Genomic DNA, 24,605 nt, shown 5'->3' on the forward strand with positions numbered 1-24,605 from the left:
CAACAAAATGCTAACATTAGCTAGCTCTAGGGGTTAGGTTAAGGTTAGGAGTAAAGTTAAAGGGCAGGGTTAGCTAAAAGGGTTAAGGTTAGGGTTATGTGAAGGGTTAGCTAACATGCTACGTAGTTGCAAAGTAGCAAAAAGAGTAGTAAGTAGTTGCATAGTTGCTAATTAGTTAAAGTTGTCTGCAATGAGATTCGAACACGCATTTTTTGAGTTTGATAGACGTTTGCATAATAAGTAACCTATTTTATGTAACCATACCAAACGTAACATATCATACTAATTTGTGAGTTCCGGATTTACATTTACAATGTTACGTCGAGTCTACGTGACCAGTGTTGAAGACAGACAGGCTAAACTATAGTTTATGGCCTCCTGTCAATTTCCCATCTATCATCTATGCAGATGATTCTGCACTGTTGGTTTCCCACCAAGAGAAACGTGCTTGAGAAACCCTCAGGGCTGTACATAAGATTTTTTGATGTTATAATTTTGTTTATTTAGTAAATATTTATTTTTAACTCTATTTCTTGAACAGCATTGTTGGTTAAGGGCTTGTAAGTAAGCATTTTACGGTAAGGTCTACTACACCTGTTGTAGTCGGCGCATGTGACAAATCAAATTTGATTTGATTTGAAGAGAAAAACCTTGTCATGTTGTTTGTACACAAGATGGCGCTCTTGTTATATCTGTCTACACTTTCAGTTGAGGCCTAAACAACTATAATCAAATGTTTTTGGTTGTACTGAATAAAGTGGGATGACCCGAGGAGGATTCAATTGTAATTCGATGTAGGATCTACTGTTATGTGTCAATGTTTTAATTGTATCTATCCTTTAACATTTCAATGCAAAAATCTGCAATATAATGCAATTGAATCTAAACCATAGACAATTCATTTATTTATATGACTGAAATCACTACAATACCTTGTACTTAATAACCCCTCTGCAAAGCACAAATTCAGGCGTGCTAGGCATGCTAAGCTATCAGTTATGGCCTACTGTCAATTTCCCGTCAACCGTCTATCATTTATGCAGATGATTCGGCACTGTTGGTTTCCCACCAAGACAAAACATGTGGTTTATTTTTTAAATGTTTTATTTCACCATTATTTAACCAGGTAGGCTAGTTGAGAACAAGTTCTCATTTACAACTGCGACCTGGCCAAGATAAAGCAAAGCAGTGCGACACAAACAACAACACAGTTACACATGGAATAAACAAACATACAGTCAATAATACAATAGAAAAAGTATATACAGTGTGTGCAAATGAGGTAGGAAAGGGAGGTAAGGCAATAAATAGGCCATAGTGGCGAAATAATTACAATATAGCAATTAAACACTGGAGTGATAGATGTGCAGAAGATGAGTGTGTAAGTAGAGATACTGGGGTGCAAAGGAGCAAAATAAATAACAGTCTGGGGATGAGGTAGTTGGATGGGCTATGTACAGTTGCAGTGATCTGTGAGCCGCTCTGACAGCTGGTGCTTAAAAGCTAGGGAGGGAGATATGAGTCTCCAGCTTCCGTGATTTTTGCAGTTCGTTCCAGTCATTGGCAGCAGAGAGCTGGAAGGAAAGGCGGCCGAAGGAGGAATTGGCTTTGGGTGTGACCAGTGAAATATACCTGCTGGAGCGCGTGCTACGGGTGGGTGCTGCTATGGTGACCAGTGAGCTGAGATAAGGCAGGGTTTTACCTAGCAAAGAATTATAAATGACCTGGAGCCAGTGGGTTTGGCAACGAATATGAAGCGAGGGCCAGCCAACGAGAGCATACAGTTTGCAGTGGTGGGTAGTATATGGGGCTTTGGTGACAAAACGGATGGCACTGTGATAGACTACGTCCAATTTGCTGAGTTGAGTGTTGGAGGCTATTTTGTAAATGACATCGCCAAAGTCAAGGATTGGTAGGACAGTCAGTTTTAACGAGGGTATGTTCGGCAGCATGATTGAAGGAGGCTTTGTTGCGAAATTGGAAGCCGATTCTAGATTTAATTCTGGATTGGAGATGCTTAATGTGAGTCTAGATGGAGAGTTTACAGTCTAACTAGACACCTAGGTATTTGTAGTTGCCCACATATTCTAAGTCAGAACCACCCAAAGTAGTGATGCTGGACAGGCGGGCAGGTGTGGGCAGAAGTATACAGAATGGTGACGTCTGCGTAGAGGTGGATCAGAGAATCACCAGCATCAAGAGCGACATCGTTGATGTATACAGAGAAAAGAGTCGGCCCGAGAATTGAACCCTGTGGCACCCCCATAGAGACTGCCAGAGGTCCGGACAACAGGCCCTCCAATTTGACACACTGAACTCTGTCTGAGAAGTAGTTGGTGAACCAGGCGAGGCAGTCATTTGAGAAACCAAGGCTGTTGAGTCTGCCAATAAGAATGTGGTGATTGACAGAGTCGAAAGCCTTGGCCAGGTCAATGAATACAGCTGCACAGTATTGTCTCTTATCAATGGCGGTTATGATATCGTTTAGGACATTGAGCGTGGCTGAGGTGCACCCATGACCAGCTCAGAAACCAGATTGCATAGTGGAGAAGGTATGGGGAGATTCGAAATGGTCGGGGATCTGTCTGTTAACTTGGCTTTTGAAGACCTTAAAAAGGCAGGGTAGGATAGATATAGGTCTGTAGCAGTTTGGGTCTAGAGTGTCTCCTCCTTTGAAGAGGGGGATGACCTCGGCAGCTTTCCAATCTTTGGGGATCTCAGACGATACAAAAGAGTTTGAACAGGCTAGTAATAGGGGTTGCAACAATTTCAGTGGATACTTTTAGAAAGAGAGGTTCCAGATTGTCTAGCTGCGCTGATTTGTAGGGGTCCAGATTTTGCAGCTCTTTCAGAACATCAGCTATCTGGATTTGGGTGAAGGATAAATGGAGGAGGCTTGGGCAAGTTGCAGTGGGGGGTACAGGGCTGTTGACCGGGGTAGGGGTAGCCAGGTGGAGAGCACAGCCAGCCGTAGAAAAATGCTTATTGAAATGATCAATTATCGCAGATTTATCGCTGTTGACAGTGTTTTCTAGCCTCAGTGCAGTGGGCAGCTGGGAGGAGGTGCTCTTATTCTCCATAGACTTTACAGTGTCCCAGAACGTTTTGGAGTTTGTGGTACAGGATGCACATTTCTGTTTGAAAAAGCTAGCCTTTGCTTTCCTAACTGACTGTGTATATTGGTTCCTAACTTCCCTGAAAAGTTGCATATCGCTATTCGATACTAATGCAGTACTCCACAGGATGTTTTTGTGCTGGTCAAGGGCAGTCAGGTCTGGAGTGAAGCAAGGGCTATATCTGTTCCTGGTTCTACATTTTTTTGAATGGAGCATGGTTATTTAAGATGGTGAGGAAGGAACTTTTAAAGAATAACCAGGCATCCTCTACTGACGGAATGAGGTCAATATCCTTCCAGGATACCCTGGCCAGGTCGATTAGAAAAGCCTGCTCGCTGAAATGTTTAGGGAGCGTTTGACAGTGAAAGTCCTCAGTGCTGAACTTCTGAATGTCAGTAAATGGCTATATGACAATAAGATGTCACTTTGCTTGGAAAAACAGAGTCCATCTTGTTTGGGTCTAAAGTGAAACAAAGGAAATCCTCTGACTTTAAGGTTGTAGTAGCTGACTTAGCAGAAGACTGCATAAGACTTAATTATCTTGGACGTGTGCTAGATACCCATCTGACAAGGGAGAAGATGGCACAAAAAGTTTTCTCCAAAGTGAATCATACAATTAGGTTTCTGGATAAGTGCAATGGGGTCATTGGCAAGGGCTCTTGTTCAGTGCCACTTTGACTATTTGTGCTCTTCCTGGTACAGTGCCCCCAAGATAATAAAAAATAAATTGCAGACATCTCAGAGCAAATTACTCAGGATTATTCTTAAAATTCCAGCACTTCCACATCTTGACCATTCCCACTTTGAAAGCCTTAGATGCCTCAGGGGAGGAAAGTCTCAGAATAAATTGTGTCCTGTGAATAAGATTGTTAAGAGTATTTTTTCCGTTATTTTACTAGGCAAGTCAGTTAAGAACAAATTCTTATTTTCAATGACAGCCTAGGAACAATGGATTAATTGCCTTGTTCAGGGGCAAAACGACAGATTTTTACCTTGTCAGTTCTGGGATTCAATCTTGCAACCTTTCGGTTACTAGTTCAACGCTCTAACCACTAGGCTACCTGCCACCCCATGGTCTCCAGGTATGGTCCCCGGGTACCTATGTACTACTTTAACTTGGTACGGGATAACCTAAACTATTCCACTAGAAGGAGTGAACAAACGTTGTTTGTTTTAGATCTAAAGTGGTATGGGGAAATACACTTTTTATACTCAGCCGCCATTCTTTGGAATAGTCTTCCAAAGGATTTGAAACGTATAAAACCTCCATAGCTATTTTTTTAAAATTGCTAAATAGTAGTATGTCCCAAAAGTTAAGACTTACCAAAAAGGTAAGACTAATGTGTGGCTGAGAAGGAAATGCCTGTTTATTTACAAGAGTTTATTTACAAGAGTGTGCAAAGCAGTCATCAAGGCAAAAGGTGGCTACTTTGAAGAATCTCAAATATAAAATATATATTTTGATTTGTTTAACACTTTTTTGTTACTACATGATTCCATATGTGTTATTTCATAGTTTTGATGTCGTCACTGTTATTCTACGATGTAGAAAATAGTAAAAAATAAAGAAAACCCTTGAATGGGTAGGTGTCCAAACTTTTGACTGGTACTGTATATATATATATATATATATATATATATTTCTCTTTTTTTTTCTCTTCTAAAAAATATATATTTTCCTTTATTATTTTCCCCTAACCCTAACACCCATCCCCTAATTGAAGTGAACTCATCGACAGCAGCACTTCTACTTCCAGTTTATACATACTATATATAAAGGGGAAAAGGCCATTATTGAACATGGAGTACTGCCTTAATGTTGCTGGACCCCAGGAAGAGTAGCTGCTACCTTGGCAGCCACTAATAGTGATCTGTAATAAATGCAAATACAAAGCAGTTTTTTTACGTACTGAAGAAGTTCATTTCAAAGTTGTTATTAGACTTAGGACAGACTGAGTGGTTCTAGACAAAATGACTCCCCAAGTCCCTACATGTTCTGAGCTATTGATATGAAAAGTGGTGGATTTTGGACACTACGAAAGTAGCTTAAAGGAACAGGACAACCCAATTAGCCTACACGGTACATTTACAACTAGGCCAAACCCTGAGCAAAGTTTAGTTTTACCACTGATTATAAGCCACGATTACAACCAACCCGTAAACTTCTTACTATCCCAGAACTTAATGTTAAACTACTGATTATAAAACATCTGAGTCAAATATTAGATGCTTTATGCAAAACCTTGTGTGTTATGTGATAACAATTGTGTCTAAAATTGTAGTGTCAAGAAATATTTTGCTGCTTTCCTAATTAAATATCTTCTGAAGGGAGGAATCTGTAGGTCAGTTGTAACATACTGAAGAATTACATTTCAGAGTTGTTATTAGACTTTGGACAGACTGACTGGCTTTAGTGTTCAGAAAGAAATGACTCGCCAAGCCCCTTCATGTTTTTGGTATAGTTGTTAGAGTTAGATTCACTTAAGGTTAGTGCTATGTGGGATCCTTGGGACATTCAAAGGCCAAAGTTGAATATGAAGCCACTGTCTGTCAACAGTATCTGTCAGCCGACTCCGCCCATTGAAAAGTTTAATACGCCATTAACATAGGAAGATCAGGGGGACTAAGGGTGCTGAAGAACTGAGTTCAGTGAGTATGAGAAAATAGGTTTTTGAGGTTGAAATTGTTATTGCGTTGTTGCACATAGATTATTAATGTATTATGTTTGTGTTGTCTAGGTAGCCTTCCTGATTGAGAGATCTCTCTGAGCAGCATGGTCTTAAAGAGACATTAGACGATATGGAGCTTGAGGGAGACCCTGAAGTCGTGAGTGGGAGGTGAGTCAGAGAGAGGGGCTGTCCATAATAGAGCAATAACAAGACTTCCTCTGTTGGATTTTATTAGAGGATGTTTTAAGCTATTGATTTTAAGAGACTAGATTATTGACGCTACAAAAGCAGCGTAAAGAAACACAACGTCCTAACTATCCTACATGGTAAATGTACAATAATGTATGTGTCCTACACTGAACTATGCTGCTGGAATCTGGGGTTTTAAACAATTTAAAACAGCTAACTCTACAAAAAAAAGAGAGCCATACAATGTTTTCTGGGAAGTGTATAAGTTTGCCCCAAGCCTTGCTATTCAAGGAGACATGGGATGAGACCTGTGAAAAAAGGCAGAGGGTTATGATTAGGTTATGGAACCGTCTTATCAATATATCAGAGGACAGAATAACATATAGGACAGAATAACAAAAACGTTTTTAAACTGAGATAAAACACACAACTACCACTGGGAAAAGGAAGTCAATTACATATTCAAGAAAGTTGATCTACAACACATATTTAGAAACAAGTTAAGATGCAATATCAACCTGATCAAACACAAGTTAACCCTTAGCTACAAAGACAAATGTTCAACTGAAAAATGGCTAAAACCAAAACTCAGAATAAGATCAAAAACAGCGACGATCCAGAACCTTATGTCACCTATCACCTAACCAGAAACCAAAAGTCCTTGTGTGCCCAGTTGAGAACCGGGATAGTGCCTCTGGCAATTGAAGTAGGTAGGTTCAATGCCTTTAGATGAGGGAGAGTGACTATGTACTGTCTGTGGTTTAAGGGGGGTTGAGAATAAACTGCACCTCTTAGTTTACTGTACTTTATATGATGATTTAAGAGCTATACTGTTCGACCAAATGTTGCATAGAAAACATGAACTCTTCTGGAGTAAAGATGAAGAAAAACTTGAATGGCTATTTAGGAAATAAATATAACTGGTTGCAAATTTTATTTCCAAAGCTTGGAAGATGCAACAAGATAAGTTGAATACTTGAAAGGTTGTTTTCTCAATAGTTTTTCACTGCCGTATGTTTATATATCTATACAGTTGAAGTCAGAAGTTTACATGCACTTAGTTTGGGAGTCATTGAAACTCATTTTTCAACCACTCCACAAATTTCTTGTTAACAAACTATAGTTTTGGCAAGTCGGTTAGACATTTACTTTGTGCACGACACAAGTCATTTTTCAAACATTTTTTTACAGACAGATTATTTAACTTACAATTCACTGTATCACAATTCCAGTGGGTCAGAAGTTTACATACACTAAGTTGACTGTGCCTTTAAACAGCTTGGAAAATTCCAGAAAATGATGGCATGGCTTTAGAAGCTTCTGATAGGCTAATTGACATCATTTGATTCAATTGGAGGTGTATCTGTGGATGCATTTCAAGGCCTACCTTCAAACTCAGTGCCTCTTTGCTTGACATCATGGGAAAATCAAAAGAAATCAGCCAATACCTCAGAAAGAAAATTGTAGACCTCCACAAGTCTGGTTCATCCTTGGGAGCAATTTCCAAATGCCTGAAGGTACCATGTTCATCTGTACAAACAATAGTATGCAAGTATAAACACCATGGGAACACGCAGCCGTCATACCGCTCAGGAAGGAGATGCGTTCTGTCTCCTAGAGATGAACGTACTTTGGTGCGAAAAGTGCAAATCAATCCCAGAACAACAGCAAAGGACCTTGTGAAGATGCTGGAGGAAACAGGTACAAAAGTATCTATATCCACAGTAAAAAGAGTCCTATATCGACATAACCTGAAAGGCCACTCAGCAAGGAAAAAGCCACTGCTCCAAAACTGCCATAAAAAAGCCAGACTATGGTTTGCAACTGCACATGGGGACAAAGAAATGTCCTCTGGTCTGATGAAACAAAAATATAACTATTTGGCCATAATGATCATTGTTATGTTTGGAGGAAAAAGGGGGATGCTTGCCAGCCGAAGAACACCATCCCAACCATGAAGCACGGGGGTGGCAGCATCATGTTAAACATGAAGCCCTGACCTCTATCCTATAGAACATTTGTGGGCAGAACAGAAAAGGCGTGTGTGTGCAAGGAGGCCTACAAACCTGACTCAGTTACATCAGCTTTGTCAGGAGGAATGGGCAAAAATTCATCCAACTTATTGTGGGAAGCTTGTGGAAGGCTACCTGAAACATTTGACCCAAGTTAAACAATTTAAAGGCAACATTACCAAATACTAATTGAGTGTATGTAAACTTCTGACCCACTGGGCATGTGATGAAAGAAATAAAAGCTGAAATAAATCATTCTCTTTACTATTATTCTGTCTTTTCACATTCTTAGAAAAAAAATGGTTATCCTAACTGACCTAAGACAGGGAATTTTTACTAGGATTAAATGTCAGGAATTGTGAAAAACTGAGTTTAAATGTATTTGGCAAATGTATGTAAACTTCCAACTTCAACTGAAAAAAAAAAATATATATATATGTATGTGTGTGTGTGTAAGTGTGCACATATAGACATAATTATTTGATTTAGCTACAGCAAATACAGTGTCTTATAAGCCCATGTGGGAGGGGCATCCTCCGGCAGGTAGCCTAGTGTTTAGAGCCAGAAACCAAAATGTTGCTGGATCGAATCCCCGAGCTGACAAGGTAAAAATCTGACGTTCTGCCCCTGAACAAGGCAGTTAACCCACTGTTCCCCGGTAGGCCGTCATTGTAAATAAGAATGTGTTCTTAACTGACTTGCCTAGTTAAATAAAGGTATATTTTTTATTTTTTAAATGCTGAAGATGCAATAATACAATGTATCAATTAATCAAATCCATAAATCATGTACAACTATCTGAGGCTAAACCCTGAGCGAAGTTCAGTTTTACCACTGATTATAGTCCAGAATTACAACCAACCCATAAACCTTTACTATCCCATAAATTAATGTTACACTACGGATTATAAAACATCTCTGAATCAAACCCTTAGTTGCTTAAAACAAAACCTTGTGATATGTGATAACAATATTGTCTGAATTGTAGTGTCAAGGAGGAGAGAGTTGAGTCACCTGGTCTCAGCTGCCTGTCTATGAAGAGTAACAAGTCAATGTTTGAACCCATTCACTTCAGAGGAGAAACCATGCCCCCGGATCTAAGGTGAGAGGTTTGAAAAGGCCAGACTGCAACACTACATAGTTTCAGCCCGGTCGCACCAACTAGATATAGGATAGTACACGTTTTTTTGAGCACAAATGGTCTGTTCACACCAAAATAATATAATCAGCTCTATCATATGAATCCGCATCATGTGACATGGAGGAACGTATCATATCATGAGACATGGGCTGCATTCCGAACACGCAAAACCCTCTCCCCTCAGTCCTCAAATTAAGTGGATACTTCTGATGACGTATCATAACATATGATGAGTTGACAGTTGCAGGGCAAGGAGCGAGGGAAGAATTCATTCATTTTAAATGGACCACCCTTGCCCGGAAATTTGTCACTTGTTCATCCTACAGTTGTGTTTTCAGTTCATGGAAAAAACAATAGCTGTTGTGTGTGTTTATATGTGCTACAGTCAATTATGATAGCTTTTCATATCTAGGCTGGAAGACAAAGCATCTGCAGACATCGAATACTAGCCATCCAAACGATATCAGGTCAAATGGAAAATTACAACGTATAAGTGTGATGTTAGGGAAAGTTATATGAGCTAGCTAACGTTTCTAAAAGCTAACCAAACAAAAACATAATTACTTGTACTATTCGTGTTTGTGCCATCATGTGCATCAGGAGCACAATTTCTGACTGTTTTTACTTACATTTGTAGGTTGACTTCTCCATATTGATGTTGGTTTTAAGTTTCGGATGACTTTTCTTAGCGGATGTACAATCATCGCAAATTGAATTATGGGGCGTTTTAGGACAGCACACTCGATCACAAACGAGGGCTGAGGGGCTTACGTTGCCAACTTCCTTTGCTTGGCTAATTCTTTGGACCGACGGCAAAGACGGCCGCGTGAGTTTCCCGAAGGGCATAAAATGAGGGTGTCTTTTACGTGTTTGAAACGCAGCCATAGAGGAACGTATCATCATATCATGTGACATAGGAACGTATCACACCATGTGACACGGAAGAACCTAAAAAAATATAATATAATGTTAATTGGTGCGACCAGGTTGACCGTTTTGAAGGAAGGCAATACACAGTTAACTATGTCTGTCTGTCTGTCTGTCTGTCTGTCTGTCTGTCTGTCTGTCTGTCTGTGTCTCTCTCTCTCTCTCTCTCTCAGGGCCAGTTTGCTGACTGTACATCATTTCAGATGCCCTTTGTGTTCAGATGTGATGACAAACCCGGTCTCCATTCCCTGTGGACACAGTTACTGCAGGCAGTGTATCAGCACACACTGGGCCCAGCCCGGCCATGCAGGAAACTATGTGTGCCCCCAGTGCAATAAGAGATTCAGAGCCAAGCCTGTGCTCTACACTAACGCAGCCTTGGCCAAGGTGCTCCACGAGCTCCAGCAGGCAGGCTTCAGTCCTGCCCTCCCTGCTCTGGGCTACGCTGGGCCCGTGGATGTGGCATGTGATATATGCTCTGGCCAGAAGCTGAGGGCGGTTAAGTCCTGTTTGACCTGCACTGTCTCCTACTGTGAGCCTCACGTCAGGCAGCACTACACCATCCCAGCTTTGCAGAGACACACCCTGGCCGATGTCATTGGATACGGTGGACACAAAGACCACCATGGTAACACTGGAAAGACAGAGAGAATCAAAGAGGTACTGTCATTAGAAATATAATATTAGACATGACTACAAGCACTTATCTGGGTTGTTCCACCAATAGAGTACTTTTTGGGTAGTGTAATCTGGTCATTTAAATGTTTGTACATTTTAGCATTCGGTCATAAAGGCACATTAATAACTTCAATAATCATGTTTTCCCATCACAAGAGGTGAAATAAATAAAATTACTATAGTAAGTGGCAAATAAAGTAACATGTTTGACCATAACAGGGTTGATGTTTTCATCTTAAATCGTCCATAAATCCACTTGTGACAGGGCCAGGGGTATGGGAGAGGGCCAGGGGTAAGGGAGATTGCCAGGGGTATGGGAGAGGGCCAGGGGTAAGGGAGAGGGCCAGGGGTAAGGGAGAGGGCCAGGGGTAAGGGAGAGGGCCAGGGGTAAGGGAGATTGCCAGGGGTATGGGAGAGGGCCAGGGGTAAGGGAGATTGCCAGGGGTATGGGAGAGGGCCAGGGGTAAGGGAGAGGGCCAGGGGTAAGGGAGAGGGCCAGGGGTAAGGGAGAGGGCCAGGGGTATGGGAGAGGGCCAGGGGTAAGGGAGAGGGCCAGGGGTAAGGGAGAGGGCCAGGGGTATGGGAGAGGGCCAGGGGTATGGGAGAGGGCCAGGGGTAAGGGAGAGGGCCAGGGGTATGGGAGAGGGCCAGGGCTATGGGAGAGGGCCAGGGCTATGGGAGAAGGCTAGGGCTATGGGAGAGGGCCAGGGCTATGGGAGAGGGCCAGGGTTATGGGAGAGGGCCATGGGGAGGGCCAGGGTTATGGGAGAGGGCAAGGGAGAGGGCCAGGGTTATGGAAGAGGGCCAGGGGTAGGGGAGAGGGCCAGGGTTATGGGAGAGGGCCAGGGTTATGGGAGAGGGCCAGGGTTATGGGAGAGGGCAAGGGAGAGGGCCAGGGTTATGGAAGAGGGCCAGGGGTATGGGAGAGGGCCAGGGGTAAGGGAGAGGGCCAGGGGTAAGGGAGAGGGCCAGGGGTAAGGGAGAGGGCCAGGGGTAAGGGAGAGGGCCAGGGGTATGGGAGAGGGCCAGGGGTATGGGAGAGGGCCAGGGGTAAGGGAGAGGGCCAGGAGTAAGGGAGAGGGCCAGGGGTAAGGGAGAGGGCCAGGGGTAAGGGAGAGGGCCAGGGGTAAGGGAGAGGGCCAGGGTTAAGGGAGAGGGCCAGGGTTATGGGAGAGGGCCAGGGTTATGGGAGAGGGGTAGGGGGAGGGGGAGGGCCAGAAGTAAGGGAGAGGGCCAGGGTTATGGGAGAGGGCCAGGGGTAAGGGAGAGGGCCAGGGGTAAGGGAGAGGGCCAGGGGTAAGGGAGAGGGCCAGAGGTAAGGGAGAGGGCCAGGGTTATGGGAGAGGGCCAGGGTTATGGGAGAGGGGTAGGGGGAGGGGGAGGGCCAGAAGTAAGGGAGAGGGCCAGGGTTATGGGAGAGGGCCAGGGGTAAGGGAGAGGGCCAGGGGTAAGGGAGAGGGCCAGGGGTAAGGGAGAGGGCCAGGGGTAAGGGAGAGGGCCAGAGGTAAGGGAGAGGGCCAGGGGTAAGGGAGAGGGCCAGGGGTATGGGAGAGGGCCAGGGGTATGGGAGAGGGCCAGGGGTATGGAAGAGGGCCAGGGTTATGGGAGAGGGCCAGGGGTAAGGGAAAGGGCCAGGGTTATGGGAGAGGGCCAGGGTTATGGGAGAGGGCCAGGGGTAAGGGAGAGGGGTAAGGGAGAGGGCCAGGGGTAAGGGCCAGGGCTAAGTGAGAGGGGTAAGGGAGAGGGCCAGGGGTATGGGAGAGGGCCAGGGCTATGGGAGAGGGCCAGGGCTATGGGAGAGGGCCAGGGCTATGGGAGAGGGCCAGGGCTATGGGAGAGGGCCAGGGTTATGGGAGAGGGCCATGGGGAGGGCCAGGGTTATGGGAGAGGGCAAGGGAGAGGGCCAGGGTTATGGAAGAGGGCCAGGGGTAGGGGAGAGGGCCAGGGTTATGGGAGAGGGCCAGGGTTATGGGAGAGGGCAAGGGAGAGGGCCAGGGTTATGGAAGAGGGCCAGGGGTAGGGGGAGGGCCAGGTTTATGGGAGAGGGCCAGGGGTAAGGGAGAGGGGTAAGGGAGAAGGCCAGGGGTAAGGGAGAGGGGTAAGGGAGAGGGCCAGGGCTAAGGGAGAGGGGTAAGGGAGAGGGCCAGGGGTAAGGGAGAGGGCCAGGGCTATGGGAGAGGGCCAGGGTTATGGGAGAGGGCCAGGGTTATGGGAGAGGGCCAGGGGTAAGGGAGAGGGCCAGGGGTAAGGGAGAGGGCCAGGGATAAGGGAGAGGGGTAAGGGAGAGGGCCAGGGGTAAGGGAGAGGGGTAAGGGAGAGGGCCAGGGGTAAGGGAGAGGGCCCGGGGTAAGGGAGAGGGAGAGGGGTAACGTAGAGGTGCAAGTTTAGTCATTTTTTTACCTTCATACTGGCTTCACATGCTCGTGGAAAATAGGAAACTGGGAAGTGGAAAGTACGCCATGATAGTGTTCAAATGATAACAATTCTTTAACCAATACAATTCTAGCTTGCTTGATAAGCTAGCTAACAATTCTAATAATAAAGTTAGCTAGCTTGCTTAACATTGACAATATGGTCAGACTAGCTACATCAAAATATTGACATGGTTGTATTTGTCAAAATCTGATTTGTCATCATCTTTTGGTTGAAAAGGTGAAAGGTCGGTGGTGAAAAGTCACAACTCGGATAACAACATTTTCCCACTTGTAATTCCGACATGGAGGGTTGTTCAAGTGAACTTTCCCACTGGGAACTAGGAGCTCCGATAGCACGTGAATTTGGCATCAGCATCACTCCTGTCACGGGCGTCCTCCTCTTCATCTGAAGAGGAGAGGCGAGAAGGATCGGAGGACCAAAATGCGGCGTGGTATGTGTTCATGATGAAATTTAATAAAGAAAACACTGAAACACACTATACAAAACAATAAACGACCGTGAAACTAAATGAGAACTGTGATGACACAAGCAATCAACATAGACAATCACCCACAAACAAACAGTGAAACCCAGGCTACCTAAGTATGATTCTCAATCAGAGACAACTAATGACACCTGCCTCTGATTGAGAACCATACTCGGCCGAAACATAGAAATCCCAAAATCATAGAAAAACAAACATAGACTGCCCACCCCAACTCACGCCCTGACCATACTAAATAATGACAAAAACAACAGAAATAAAGGTCAGAACGTGACAACTCCGTCATATAGTATTCTTTCTAACAAAGATATCAACATATATTTTAGGATGTTGTGGACCCCTGGAAATAATCAGAATTAATGTAAACATTATGGTTTTAAAAATATAGCTTGTCCAAAAAAGTGGTCTCTTGGGGTAAGCCGCTGGACATAAGAAGTTAACCTCTTAAGAATCCGACTCTTTTTTTCAATTTTCACCTAAAATGACATACCCAAATCTAACTGCCTGTAACTCAGGCCCTGAAGCAAGGATATGTATATTATCGGTACTATTTCAAAGGAAACACTTTAAAGGTTGTAGAAATGTGAAAGGAATGTAGGAGAATATAACATAATAGATATGGTAAAAGATAATACAAAGAAAAAAACAACCATTCTTTTGTATTTGTTTTGTACCATCATCTTTGAAATGCAAGAGGAAGGCCAAAATGTAATTATTCCAGCCCAGCTGCAATTTAGATTTTGGCCAATATATGTGCAAAGTTTTAGACTGATCCAATGAACCATTGCGTTTCAGTAAAAGGATTTGTATCAATACTGCCCACATGTGCCTAATTTGTTTATTAATAACTTTTCAAGTTTAAAACTGTGCACTCTCCTCAAGCAATAGCATGGTATTATTTCACTGTAATAGCTACTGTAAATTGGACAGTGCAGCTCGATTAACAAGAATTTAAGCTTTCTGCCAATATCAGATATGTCTTTGTCCTGGGAAATTCTCTTGTTACTTACACTTTTAACATAGGCCCTGTTGTTACCTCATATTCCAGCGATAATGCCTTGCATTACACCTGGGAAGAAAACACAACTTGGTGTAAGTTGGCTCAACTTACACCAAGGCAAACATTTTGACAATATTAGCCCACACAGCTACAAGGATGCACTTTCATGCCAGGTTTAGGACCTAATTTTAAGCTTATAGAGACCCCAACTGATGTATAGAACAATCTTAAAATTATCTACTTTGGTTTAGATACAAATATCATGAAACCTACAATGCAAACCTACAACTCAATTTTCCACCCCAAAACACCAGAAAATGGCCAAAATGAGTGGAAATATCTCACATGCTTTTACATTATGATTTGACTATTATTTGACTACTATGTTGCTTTTGAAAAAATTATTTTAAAAAATAGTTTCACTATATTAAAACGAGAATGTAGTTCACTTAACAGGGTTGACCTTAAAATGGAAGAGTCATAATGTATCACTAAACACATGGAATAAATAATAATAATAACCAGAAATGACTTCAAAGCAACAAAATAACTTTACAATGAGAAATTGAGAAATGTTGTGATTTCATTGGGTAAGAATCTTCCTAGAAGTCAGAAAAACATGACAAAACGCAGTTTTTTTGCACTTTCGCAAGTCTTTATTCATAAAAATCTGATTTATTGAATTTTCCATGCAGTCTTAATTATTTTATATGCACTTCATTTAATATAACAGGCTTTTAAAATTAGATATTTGTGCACAATCTCTACTTAAAACATCAAAGGGAGGAAAAAACGTACTCTGTGAAACGACCCAACTATTGTTGATATAATGAGACTTACTGTGTGTGTGTCCTGTTTACTCTTCAGGAGAGGAATAATGAGAATGAGGTGGCGGGGAGCGTCTCTAAAAAGATGAAGATGGGGGAAGAAGATTCTGAGCTGAAGAAAATCATCTCTGAGCTGAAGAAGGAGAATTCAGTATTAAAACAAGAGGCAATTGAGAAACAACGGATGGACATCAGAACTGCTGACCTGTATAAGACCATCAACAAACTCCGCTCAGACCTTCAGCAGAAAGCAGCTGAGACTGAGAGAGGAAACCTGGAGAATATTACAGCTGGTCAGTGTTAGGGTTGAATATTTTACCTGTATTTTACAAATGTTTCATCCCGAGAATAAATCACTTTTCTCCCGGGTGACCCAGTATTTCACGGCAAAACCGAAAGTGTGATTCAAAAGCATTGTAAAGCATATACTCGACCATGGAAACCCATTTCATGAAGCTCCCGACAAACAGTTATTGTGCCGACATTGCTTCCAGAGGCAGTTTGGAACTTGTTGCAACCGAGGACAGGCGATTTCAGCACTTGGCTGTCCTGTTCTGTGAGCTTGTGTGGCCTACCACTTCGCGCTGAGCCTTTGCTGCTCCTAGACATTTCCACTTCACAATAATAGCACTTACAGTTGACCAGGCAGCTCTAGCAGGGCATAAATTTGATGAACTGACTTGTTGGAAAGGTGCCATCCTATGACAGTGCCACGTTGAAAGTCACTGAGCTCTTCAGTACGGGCCATTCTACTGCCAATGTTCATCTACAGAGATTGCATGGCTGTGTGCACGATTTTATACACCTGGCAGCAATGGGTGTGGCTGAAATAGGTGTATCCACTCATTTGAATGGGTGTCCACATCCTTATGGCCATTTAGTGTATTTCCCCCAAATGTTATTGGCCTACCTCTTTCTCTCTCTGTTGTTGCTTCATTAATTAATCGCTTTCAACAGTTACATTTAATACGTTTCGTTGTCCTTATCTTAATCATTCTTGAATAATATAAGAATTAGATGCAGAAGGCTTTCACTTCTCTTCACGAAGATTGTATGGTTATGGATCTGAATAAATAACAAGAACAAGAGACAGTATGATGGGTTATTATAACCCATCATTAATTAATTAAATATAAGGCTATTTGAATTTAATACCTGAAAGAGGTAGGCTCGGACATCTACAGTGCAATCAGGAAAGTATTCAGACCCCTTGACTTTTTCCACATTTTGTTACATTACTGCCTTATTCTAAAATTGATTAAATAGTTTCCCCCCTCAATCTACACACAATAACCCATAATGACAAAGCAAAAACAGGTTTAGACATCTTTGTAAATTTCTTTAAAAGAAAAATATCACATTTACATAAGAATTCAGATCCTTTACTTAGTACTTTGTCGAAACACATTTGGCAGCGATTACAGCCTCGCGTCTTCTTGGGTATAACGCTGCAAGCTTGGCATACCTGTATTTGGGGAGTTTCTCCCATTCTTCTCTGCAGATAATCTCAAACTCTGTCAAGTTGGATGGAGAGCGTCGCTGCACAGTTATTTTCAGATCTCCCCAGAGATGTTCAATCAAGTCCAGGCTCTGGCTGGGCTACTCAAGGACATTCAGAGACTTGTCCCGAAGCCACTCGTGCGTTGTCTTGGCTGTGTGCTTAGGGTCATTGTCCTGTTGGAAGGTAAACCTTTGCCCCAGTCTGAGGTCTTGAGTGCTCTGGAGTAGGTTTTAATCAAGGATCTCTCTATACTTTGCTCTGTTCATCTTTCCCTCGATCCTGACAAGTCTCCCAGTTCCTGCTGCTGAAAACATCCCCACCACCATGCTTCACCGTAGGGATGGTGCCAAGTTTCCTCCAGACATGATGCTTGGCATTCAGGCCAAAGAGTTCAATCTTTGTTTCACCAGATCAGAGAATCTTGTATCTCATGGTCTGAGAGTCCTTTAGGTGCCTTTTGGCAAACTTCAAGCTGGCTGTCATGTCCCTTTTACTGAGAAGTGGCTTCTGCCTGGCCACTCTACCATAAAGGCTTGATTAGTGGAGTGCTGCAGAGATGGTTGTCCTTCTGGAAGGTTCTCCCATCTCCACAGAGGAACTCTGGAGCTCTGTCAGAGTGACCATCGGGTTCTTGGTCACCTCCCTGACCAAAAGGCCTTTCTCCCCATATTGCTCAGTTTGGCTGGGAGGCCAGCTCTAGGAAGAGTCTTGGCCTCCATCATTCCATTTAAGAATGATGGAGGCCACTGTATTCTTGAGGACGTTCAATGCTGCAGACATTTTTTGGTACCCTTCCCCAGATCTGTGCCTAGACACAATCCTGTCTCGGAGCTCTACAGACAATTCCTTAGACTTCATGGCTTGGTTTTTTCTCTGACATGCACTGTCAACTATGGGACCTTATATAGACAGGTGTGTGCCTCTCCAAATCATGTCCAATCAATTGAATTTACCACAGGTGGACACCAATCAAGTTGTAGAAACATCTAAAGGCTGATCAATGGAAACACGATGCACCTGATCTCAATTCCGATTCTTATAGTAAAGGGTCTGAATACTTATGTAAATAAGTTTGAAAAAATGTCTAAAAACCTGTTTTCGCTTTGTCACTATGGGGTATTGTGTGTAGATTGATGAGAGAAAAAAGGGATTTAGTCCATTTTAGAATATGGCTGTAACGTAACAACATTTGGACATATTCAAATATTCAATACTTTCCAAATGCAATGTATAGAGATATATATCAATCTACAACAGGATTATCTATTTTGGATGCAATTTGAATGGATTTGATAGAGAGAGAAAGATGCTGAGATCGGTTGTCTGTCCCCACCCTGAGCGTTGAAGATTCATCATGCAGAGGCCATAGAGAAGCCAGAGTTAGACATGGCACATATTTAACAGTTCCATTCCATGCTGTTCATATAAATCATTTATTATAATTTTACGGGTTTCTCACAGTTATTTTTCCCAGGAAAAGGGAGTGGTTTTAGGCGGCAAATCCCAGTAAATCTCGGTGTCTCCCACAATCAACTCTAGTCAGTGTGACTATGATCCTATCAGAATGACAGTTATATATATGTCTGAAGTAAATAAGATAGTATTATCAACATGTCTCCCTGTGTGGACTATTGTCTCATATCGTACTGTTCTCTCCCATGTGGTCTCTCAGGCTGGGTGGAGGTGCCAGCTCTGGGTCGGCCCATTCACCCTGGAATGCTGTATGACTGTTGCTCTGAGTCCTTCACTCCAGGTAACTCTACATTTAAGTGATATCTGCACCGATTATGTTCAGAATTATTATGTGTTTATAGGGATAGTGGAATGGATGAGAATAATATAAATGTCTTGGAGAATATGGAATTATATTAAATTATAATAATGTACATGACATTTTCACTCCCTTCAGACTTCTTGTGTGACTCAGACAATAAGATAAAAAGGAAAATATCCCTGCCGTTCCCATTCACTGAGACCAAGGTAATAGAGACAGACTCTCTGCAGGAAAGGTTCAGAGCTCTGGGACTGGATCAGCCAATCAGAACCAGTTTCCTGTCTGGACTGGTGGATGTGGGAGGAGCTGCAGAGTATCTAAACCATCCTCTCCTGCACAAAGGGGACTATGTGACTCTGCACTACAAGAGAACCACCCGACTGGATCAGTTGACTTTCTTCCTGTTAGAGAAGGTGAGGCGTCCTGAAGTGATTCAGCAGCAAACATCCACACACATGGTCATGGCTGTGACATATGGAACTCAGGCCTTCATCGTTTGTAAGACCAACAGAACATGGACCATGAGCAAAGTTATCAATAAACTGAAGAAAATGATCCAACTTCTCACAGCAGAGGACGGAGCTGCTCAACTAGCTAAATCTTCTGGTCTCACCTGTACCTACTATGGAGATCTTGAGACAAATAGAGGTGATAGAGAGATAACTGATCTCAGTGAGTCCTTCCTTAAGCTGCTGGGGCCCAGTGGAGAGAAGGCTGTTCCTCTGAGAATTTGGCTCTGCCCTCTGAAGAACCTGAACCCTGCAGCAACCTGTGTGAGGGAGATCAGTGAAGACTTGCAGTCCAGGGTAGAGAGAGAGATGGAACACTACAGATACACAGGCACAAGGTGTGAGGAGATATTAAAGCATGAGTGGGTCAGTAAAGTTCAGGACCTGAAAGATAAATTGATCAATTTTATAGATCTCATTCAACAGTACCTAGCTCAACTGCAGAAACTGATGGGTAGAATTTTGGTGTCTGTGAGGTCAGGAGTGCAGGAGGAGAAAGCTGTTGAAGAGGAGATGAAAGGTCATGATCTGTCCCCGTTCAGAATGGAAGCAACAGGACAGTGGCTGGATGACAAACAGGCTGAGCTGAAGTTCCTTGAATCTCTTGACTCTAAAATCAGATCTAAGATGGTGTCTACAGACCAGCTGCAAAAAGTCATTAGTAATTCAAAGACAGACACTGTGGTGTGTTTCACTCTCACCTCTCTGGGTGAAACAGACCTGTATCTCTCATCCCTGAAGCAGCATCTTGACTCCCTACAGACATACTCACAGACCAGGCCTGTCCACCGCTACCAGCACACTCAACCCTGGTTCAAGTCTGAGGAGAACAAGGAGAGAGTAACAACGGCAGCTAGAGCTTTTCTTGATTTCGTTAAGGTCACCAAGAAACTCAAGTTCGTTGCAACCTCCATTCCAAATGATTCCACTCCTGGAGCCTCCATCCGTCTCTACCAGGGAGGCAGGTTAGTGGACTCTGACTATGAAGCTGTGTCAAAGCCTGAGACTGTTAAGGTAGTAGACACAGAGCAGAGTAGTGTGACCCTCCTCTTATCCCCGTCAAAGACTGGACACACTGACAGGTTCAGAGTGGAGTACAGACCTGTCAGACCTGACCTGTTCTTTCTCCATGAGGAGAAGAACTGGAGAAGCATGACGACCGGAGAAAATGGGAACGCCTTAGTGATATCAGGCCTGGAGAGAGATACACAGTACCAGATCAGACACAGAGCAGAGGACATGGCAGGAGTGACTAGTGAGTTCAGTGACATCACAGTGGCAGAGACTGGGTCAGGGTCTGAGCCTGGGCGTCCGGTAGTCCAGTCAGCAGACAGAAACTCGGTCAGTCTGACCTGGAGAAGACCAGTGGAGGCTGCAAAGGGACGGCCTGTGCTCCACTACAGACTGGAGTACAGAGAGGAGGGACAGGACGAGTGGGTCATACTGCTAACAGACAGGGACGAGTGTGTGTACTCCCTAACACCCACACACACCTCTTGCAGAGTCAGAGTGTGTGCCATCTATAGAGAGGGAGACATGAGTGAACCTAGCAAAGAAACAGTCATCCCACTGGCAGGTACGGTTATTTTGAGTATTATATCATTCATACTTCAGTATAACATGCGCCTGTTCCAAAATCTAGTAAACCATCATGTTGTATCTCAAATCAGATTTTTCCTTTCTAATCTATAGTGACATTTGTGATTGTGGTAATTGTTGTTCCTCTCCACAGCTGATGTGACTCTGGACCCTGATACAGCTCACTGTGAGTTGATCCTGTCTGATAATGGGAGGAGAGTGACAGCAGGAAAAAATAGGAAGGTTCCTAATAACCCACAGAGATTTGATGGGTGGTCCTGTATCCTGGGAAAGGAGGGCTTCCGCTCTGGACGACACTTCTGGCACGTGGAGGTGAATATTGAGGTGGAGGCAAGTTGGGCTGTAGGAGTGACCAGAGAGTCTGCTGAAAGGAAAGGATGGTTCTCTTTCTCTCCAAATGAAGGTTACTGGTGTCTAAGTAAACCTTCTTGTAGTTCCACCCTGTGTGTCTTCAAGACCAACCTCCCCTGGCCCTCTAACCTCAAAGTGTTGGATGTGTGTGTGGATATTGAGGAGAGGTGGGTCTCCTTCTACAACGCCGTGTCCAGGAGTCACGTTTACACCATCACTGACATGGTCTTCACTAAGGGAGAGAGGATCTACCCACTGTTTCGAACTTATGGAAGAGATAAAGGCCTTGTGATCCAGGAGCTGAAATAGACTTCCAGGCATCATAAGAACCCTTGAACAGAAAAGTGGGCAGTCATCCAAAGAGCAGACAACATTAGAGGTTCAGAGTGCGTCCTAATTATCTCCCTTTGTCCCATAGTGTGCACTTGCTCACCCCCCTTCACTGATTTGAAAGAAAATGACTGGTATAAGAAATATGGTGGAAACTAACTCCCACTAGCACATGGCTCCACCGATCCAAAATATTAATGGGGAGTAATGAACGAGTGCACACTTCAGGAGGAAGGAGAGATTTTTGGGACACAGACTCAGCGTGTACGACGTTCTGATGCGGTTTAGGGAATTCCATAATCACACACCAGTGCTGTACCTCCCTCTAGTGGCTGGTGTCTGCAGCACATATGTCTGCCAATGTGTGAATAGAAATCTCCAGGGGGTCAGCATTTCTAATCCCCCATATATTTTTTGGGGTAAATATACATATACATACATACATACATACATACATTGTATATAAACATACCTATATTTTCCTTTATTATTTTCCTCTAACCCTACTACCCTTGGTTAGTGGAGATGGAGGAGACTGAAACAAAAACATGCTTAAAGTACTTCCTCTTGTTGTGGGACATTCTAATCAAGTGAGCGTTAGACTTTGTCATTTCTTCAATCAATGTATCTTTATTACATAATTATTGTTAAGCATACATTTAAACAAACAAAATACATCTTTCTGGTGCCTGACATTTCCTCCATGGTAAACAACCTTCATTTGAGTTGCTGAGTTTAATACCTTATTTATCAAAACACTGACTCTGGAAAATAATACAAAAAACATACAATTAACGTCACACACACGCTTCATTACAGCAAATGGGACAATCATCCTGCTGACAACTAGCACTGTGGTGGGGTCAGTGTGATGGAAAGGTCAATTATGTTTAGAACCCTTCCTAAACCAGTGACAGAGACCCCTCTTTGGGCACTTTGTACACACAGTGTGGAACATGAGCTCTACATTTGGGCCCTCATGCTCAGGATTGGGGTCCTCATCATCAGAGATGTTGTCAGGAATAGGGAATAGGTCAGGGAAATCATTCAGTTTCCAAATCATAATTAAAACCCAATTATCCAACCGAATTTAGAATGACATTGCTCAGTGATTCACGTTGGTTCTATCACTCAAAGTTAAACCCTCAACTTAGCACACATCGGCTCTAGCAGAATGTACATTAACATTAACATACAGTGTGATTATCCATAATTCTAGCATGAACTTTCTGGTTGATAATTACAGATCAGTATCTCAATGCATTCTTAGTCTAAATTACTATACATTTCGCAGTGTGTAGACCTCTACAATCAACTTAATACCCCAATACAGGCACAGTTGACCAACCCCTTTCCCTCCCCGTCACTCAGTCTTCTGGAGTCTCTTAATTTTCTTCTTCAGATAGCTTTAAAGTTAGTCCTCCCGATGGCACACATGTTCAAAGTGGATGGCCCTTGATAATGTCTTTCACATTGTCCTTTACAGTCCGTTATGACTTGTCCATCTGCCAACCAGTATACCAGCAACACGAGAGAAGTTTGCTCACTCCACGTGGACTTCTGTCGCACTCCTGAGAGAAAAGGCATGAGAGCACAGGCAGTTGATAGCAGCGACTGGATGCTGTGTACATGTTGCTGGCTCGGACTCAGGTCTCACGGTAAAAGTGGTGAAGGACCATACTGAACGCCATTTTCTCCTCATTACTTCAGACGGTTAGAGGGGGTTTAGGTTCACACTTTTCTCAGTCAAATTGTCCCTTTCATGCAACTAGATTTGTATTTATTATTTATTTTATTTAACCTTTATTTAACTAGGCAAGTCAGTTAAGAACATATTCTTATTTACAATGACGGCCATCTGTGGTCCAAAGATACCATCTGAGGTCACCTTTGCCATAACCTCGAGAGAGGACAGATCAGAACAACAGTTTAGTTTAGGGCATTTCTGAGTCAAGAAATCCAGACAAATGATTTACTGTATGACAAGTTATTACTTCTACCAATATTCTTAATACGCATTTCTAAGACACATGTCAAAGAGAATAGCTACATATACTCCCCCATCATATCGACGGCCTCACTGCAGAGCTACAGGGAGGGAGTTAGGTGGCTAATTCTTAGGGAGAAATTTTGATCATCCAGCAGACCCAATCTGGTGAGATTCATATTAAAGCAAGACAGGAAAGGGATTTTTTATCAATCATGACTAATTATGTATAGATTTCAATCAGGACTGACTAGTCAGAATACTATTATGTTACTGTATAGATGTATGAATTTTATTTTAATCCTAGTACTGAATATAATGTGTGTAAATATAATCAAGAATTAGAACAATGACTGTCTGTTCCTTGGTAGAAATGAATGAACTTATCGCTAGACTGGCTAGAATGCTTATCTACACAGGCAGACCTTGGCTCGGTCGTAAATTATCTAAATTAGGAGAGACGATGTGGGAAGGCTTGAGAACTATACAGCCTTTGTACCAGGGTGAAGAAGAGACGGGACAGTTCGAAAACGAATGACGTCATTTTCAGTTTGTAACCTGTGGTAAAATGTATCGTGTTCAGTACTCTGGAGAATAAACGCTGCTGATTGATTTTAAAGACTGGTCTCTGTCCATTTTATGCAAATAAGAGTCTTACAAATTCTTAGGAATTGACAGAGTGTTTAATTTGAATTGGGTATTAAAACATATAGGAATTTAATTCCTGTAACAGAAACAGAACAAACAAAACAAACAAAACAAACAGAACAAACAAAACAAACAAAACAAACACTTCTGCATATATCCCTTGATGCACTGCTTCTTTTTACAGGCAGGTATCAATCTGCATATTTAATCAAAAAGGCTTAAATTAAAATAATACATAATAACAAATCGAGTTAGAGTTAATACCCTTACATATGACCTTTAAATCAGTATTGCATATGACCATCAAATCAAATCACGTCAAATGTTTTTATATAGCCCTTCTTACATCAGCTGATATCTCAAAGTGCTGTACAGAAACCCAGCATAAAACCCCCAAACACTAATCACTAATAACAAATCATCACCC

General features: G+C 42.8%; 1 protein-coding gene across 1 annotated transcript; it reads left to right on the plus strand.

Annotated features, from left to right (window-relative positions):
• Positions 1-5,616: 5,616 nt before the first annotated feature.
• Positions 5,617-24,149, plus strand: LOC110523175. Its single transcript, XM_021601630.2, has 8 exons — positions 5,617-5,765; positions 5,855-5,953; positions 8,975-9,088; positions 10,228-10,714; positions 15,520-15,772; positions 18,653-18,733; positions 18,890-20,839; positions 20,996-24,149. Exons 2-8 carry the CDS (start codon positions 5,916-5,918, stop codon positions 21,520-21,522), a joined length of 3,450 nt encoding a protein of 1,149 aa, XP_021457305.2. The 5' UTR covers positions 5,617-5,765; positions 5,855-5,915; the 3' UTR covers positions 21,523-24,149.
• The last annotated feature ends 456 nt before the right edge of the window (positions 24,150-24,605 follow it).

The sequence above is a fragment of the Oncorhynchus mykiss genome, chromosome 5 (genome assembly GCF_013265735.2).
Source record: "Oncorhynchus mykiss isolate Arlee chromosome 5, USDA_OmykA_1.1, whole genome shotgun sequence".
Taxonomy (NCBI): Eukaryota; Metazoa; Chordata; class Actinopteri; order Salmoniformes; family Salmonidae; genus Oncorhynchus; species Oncorhynchus mykiss.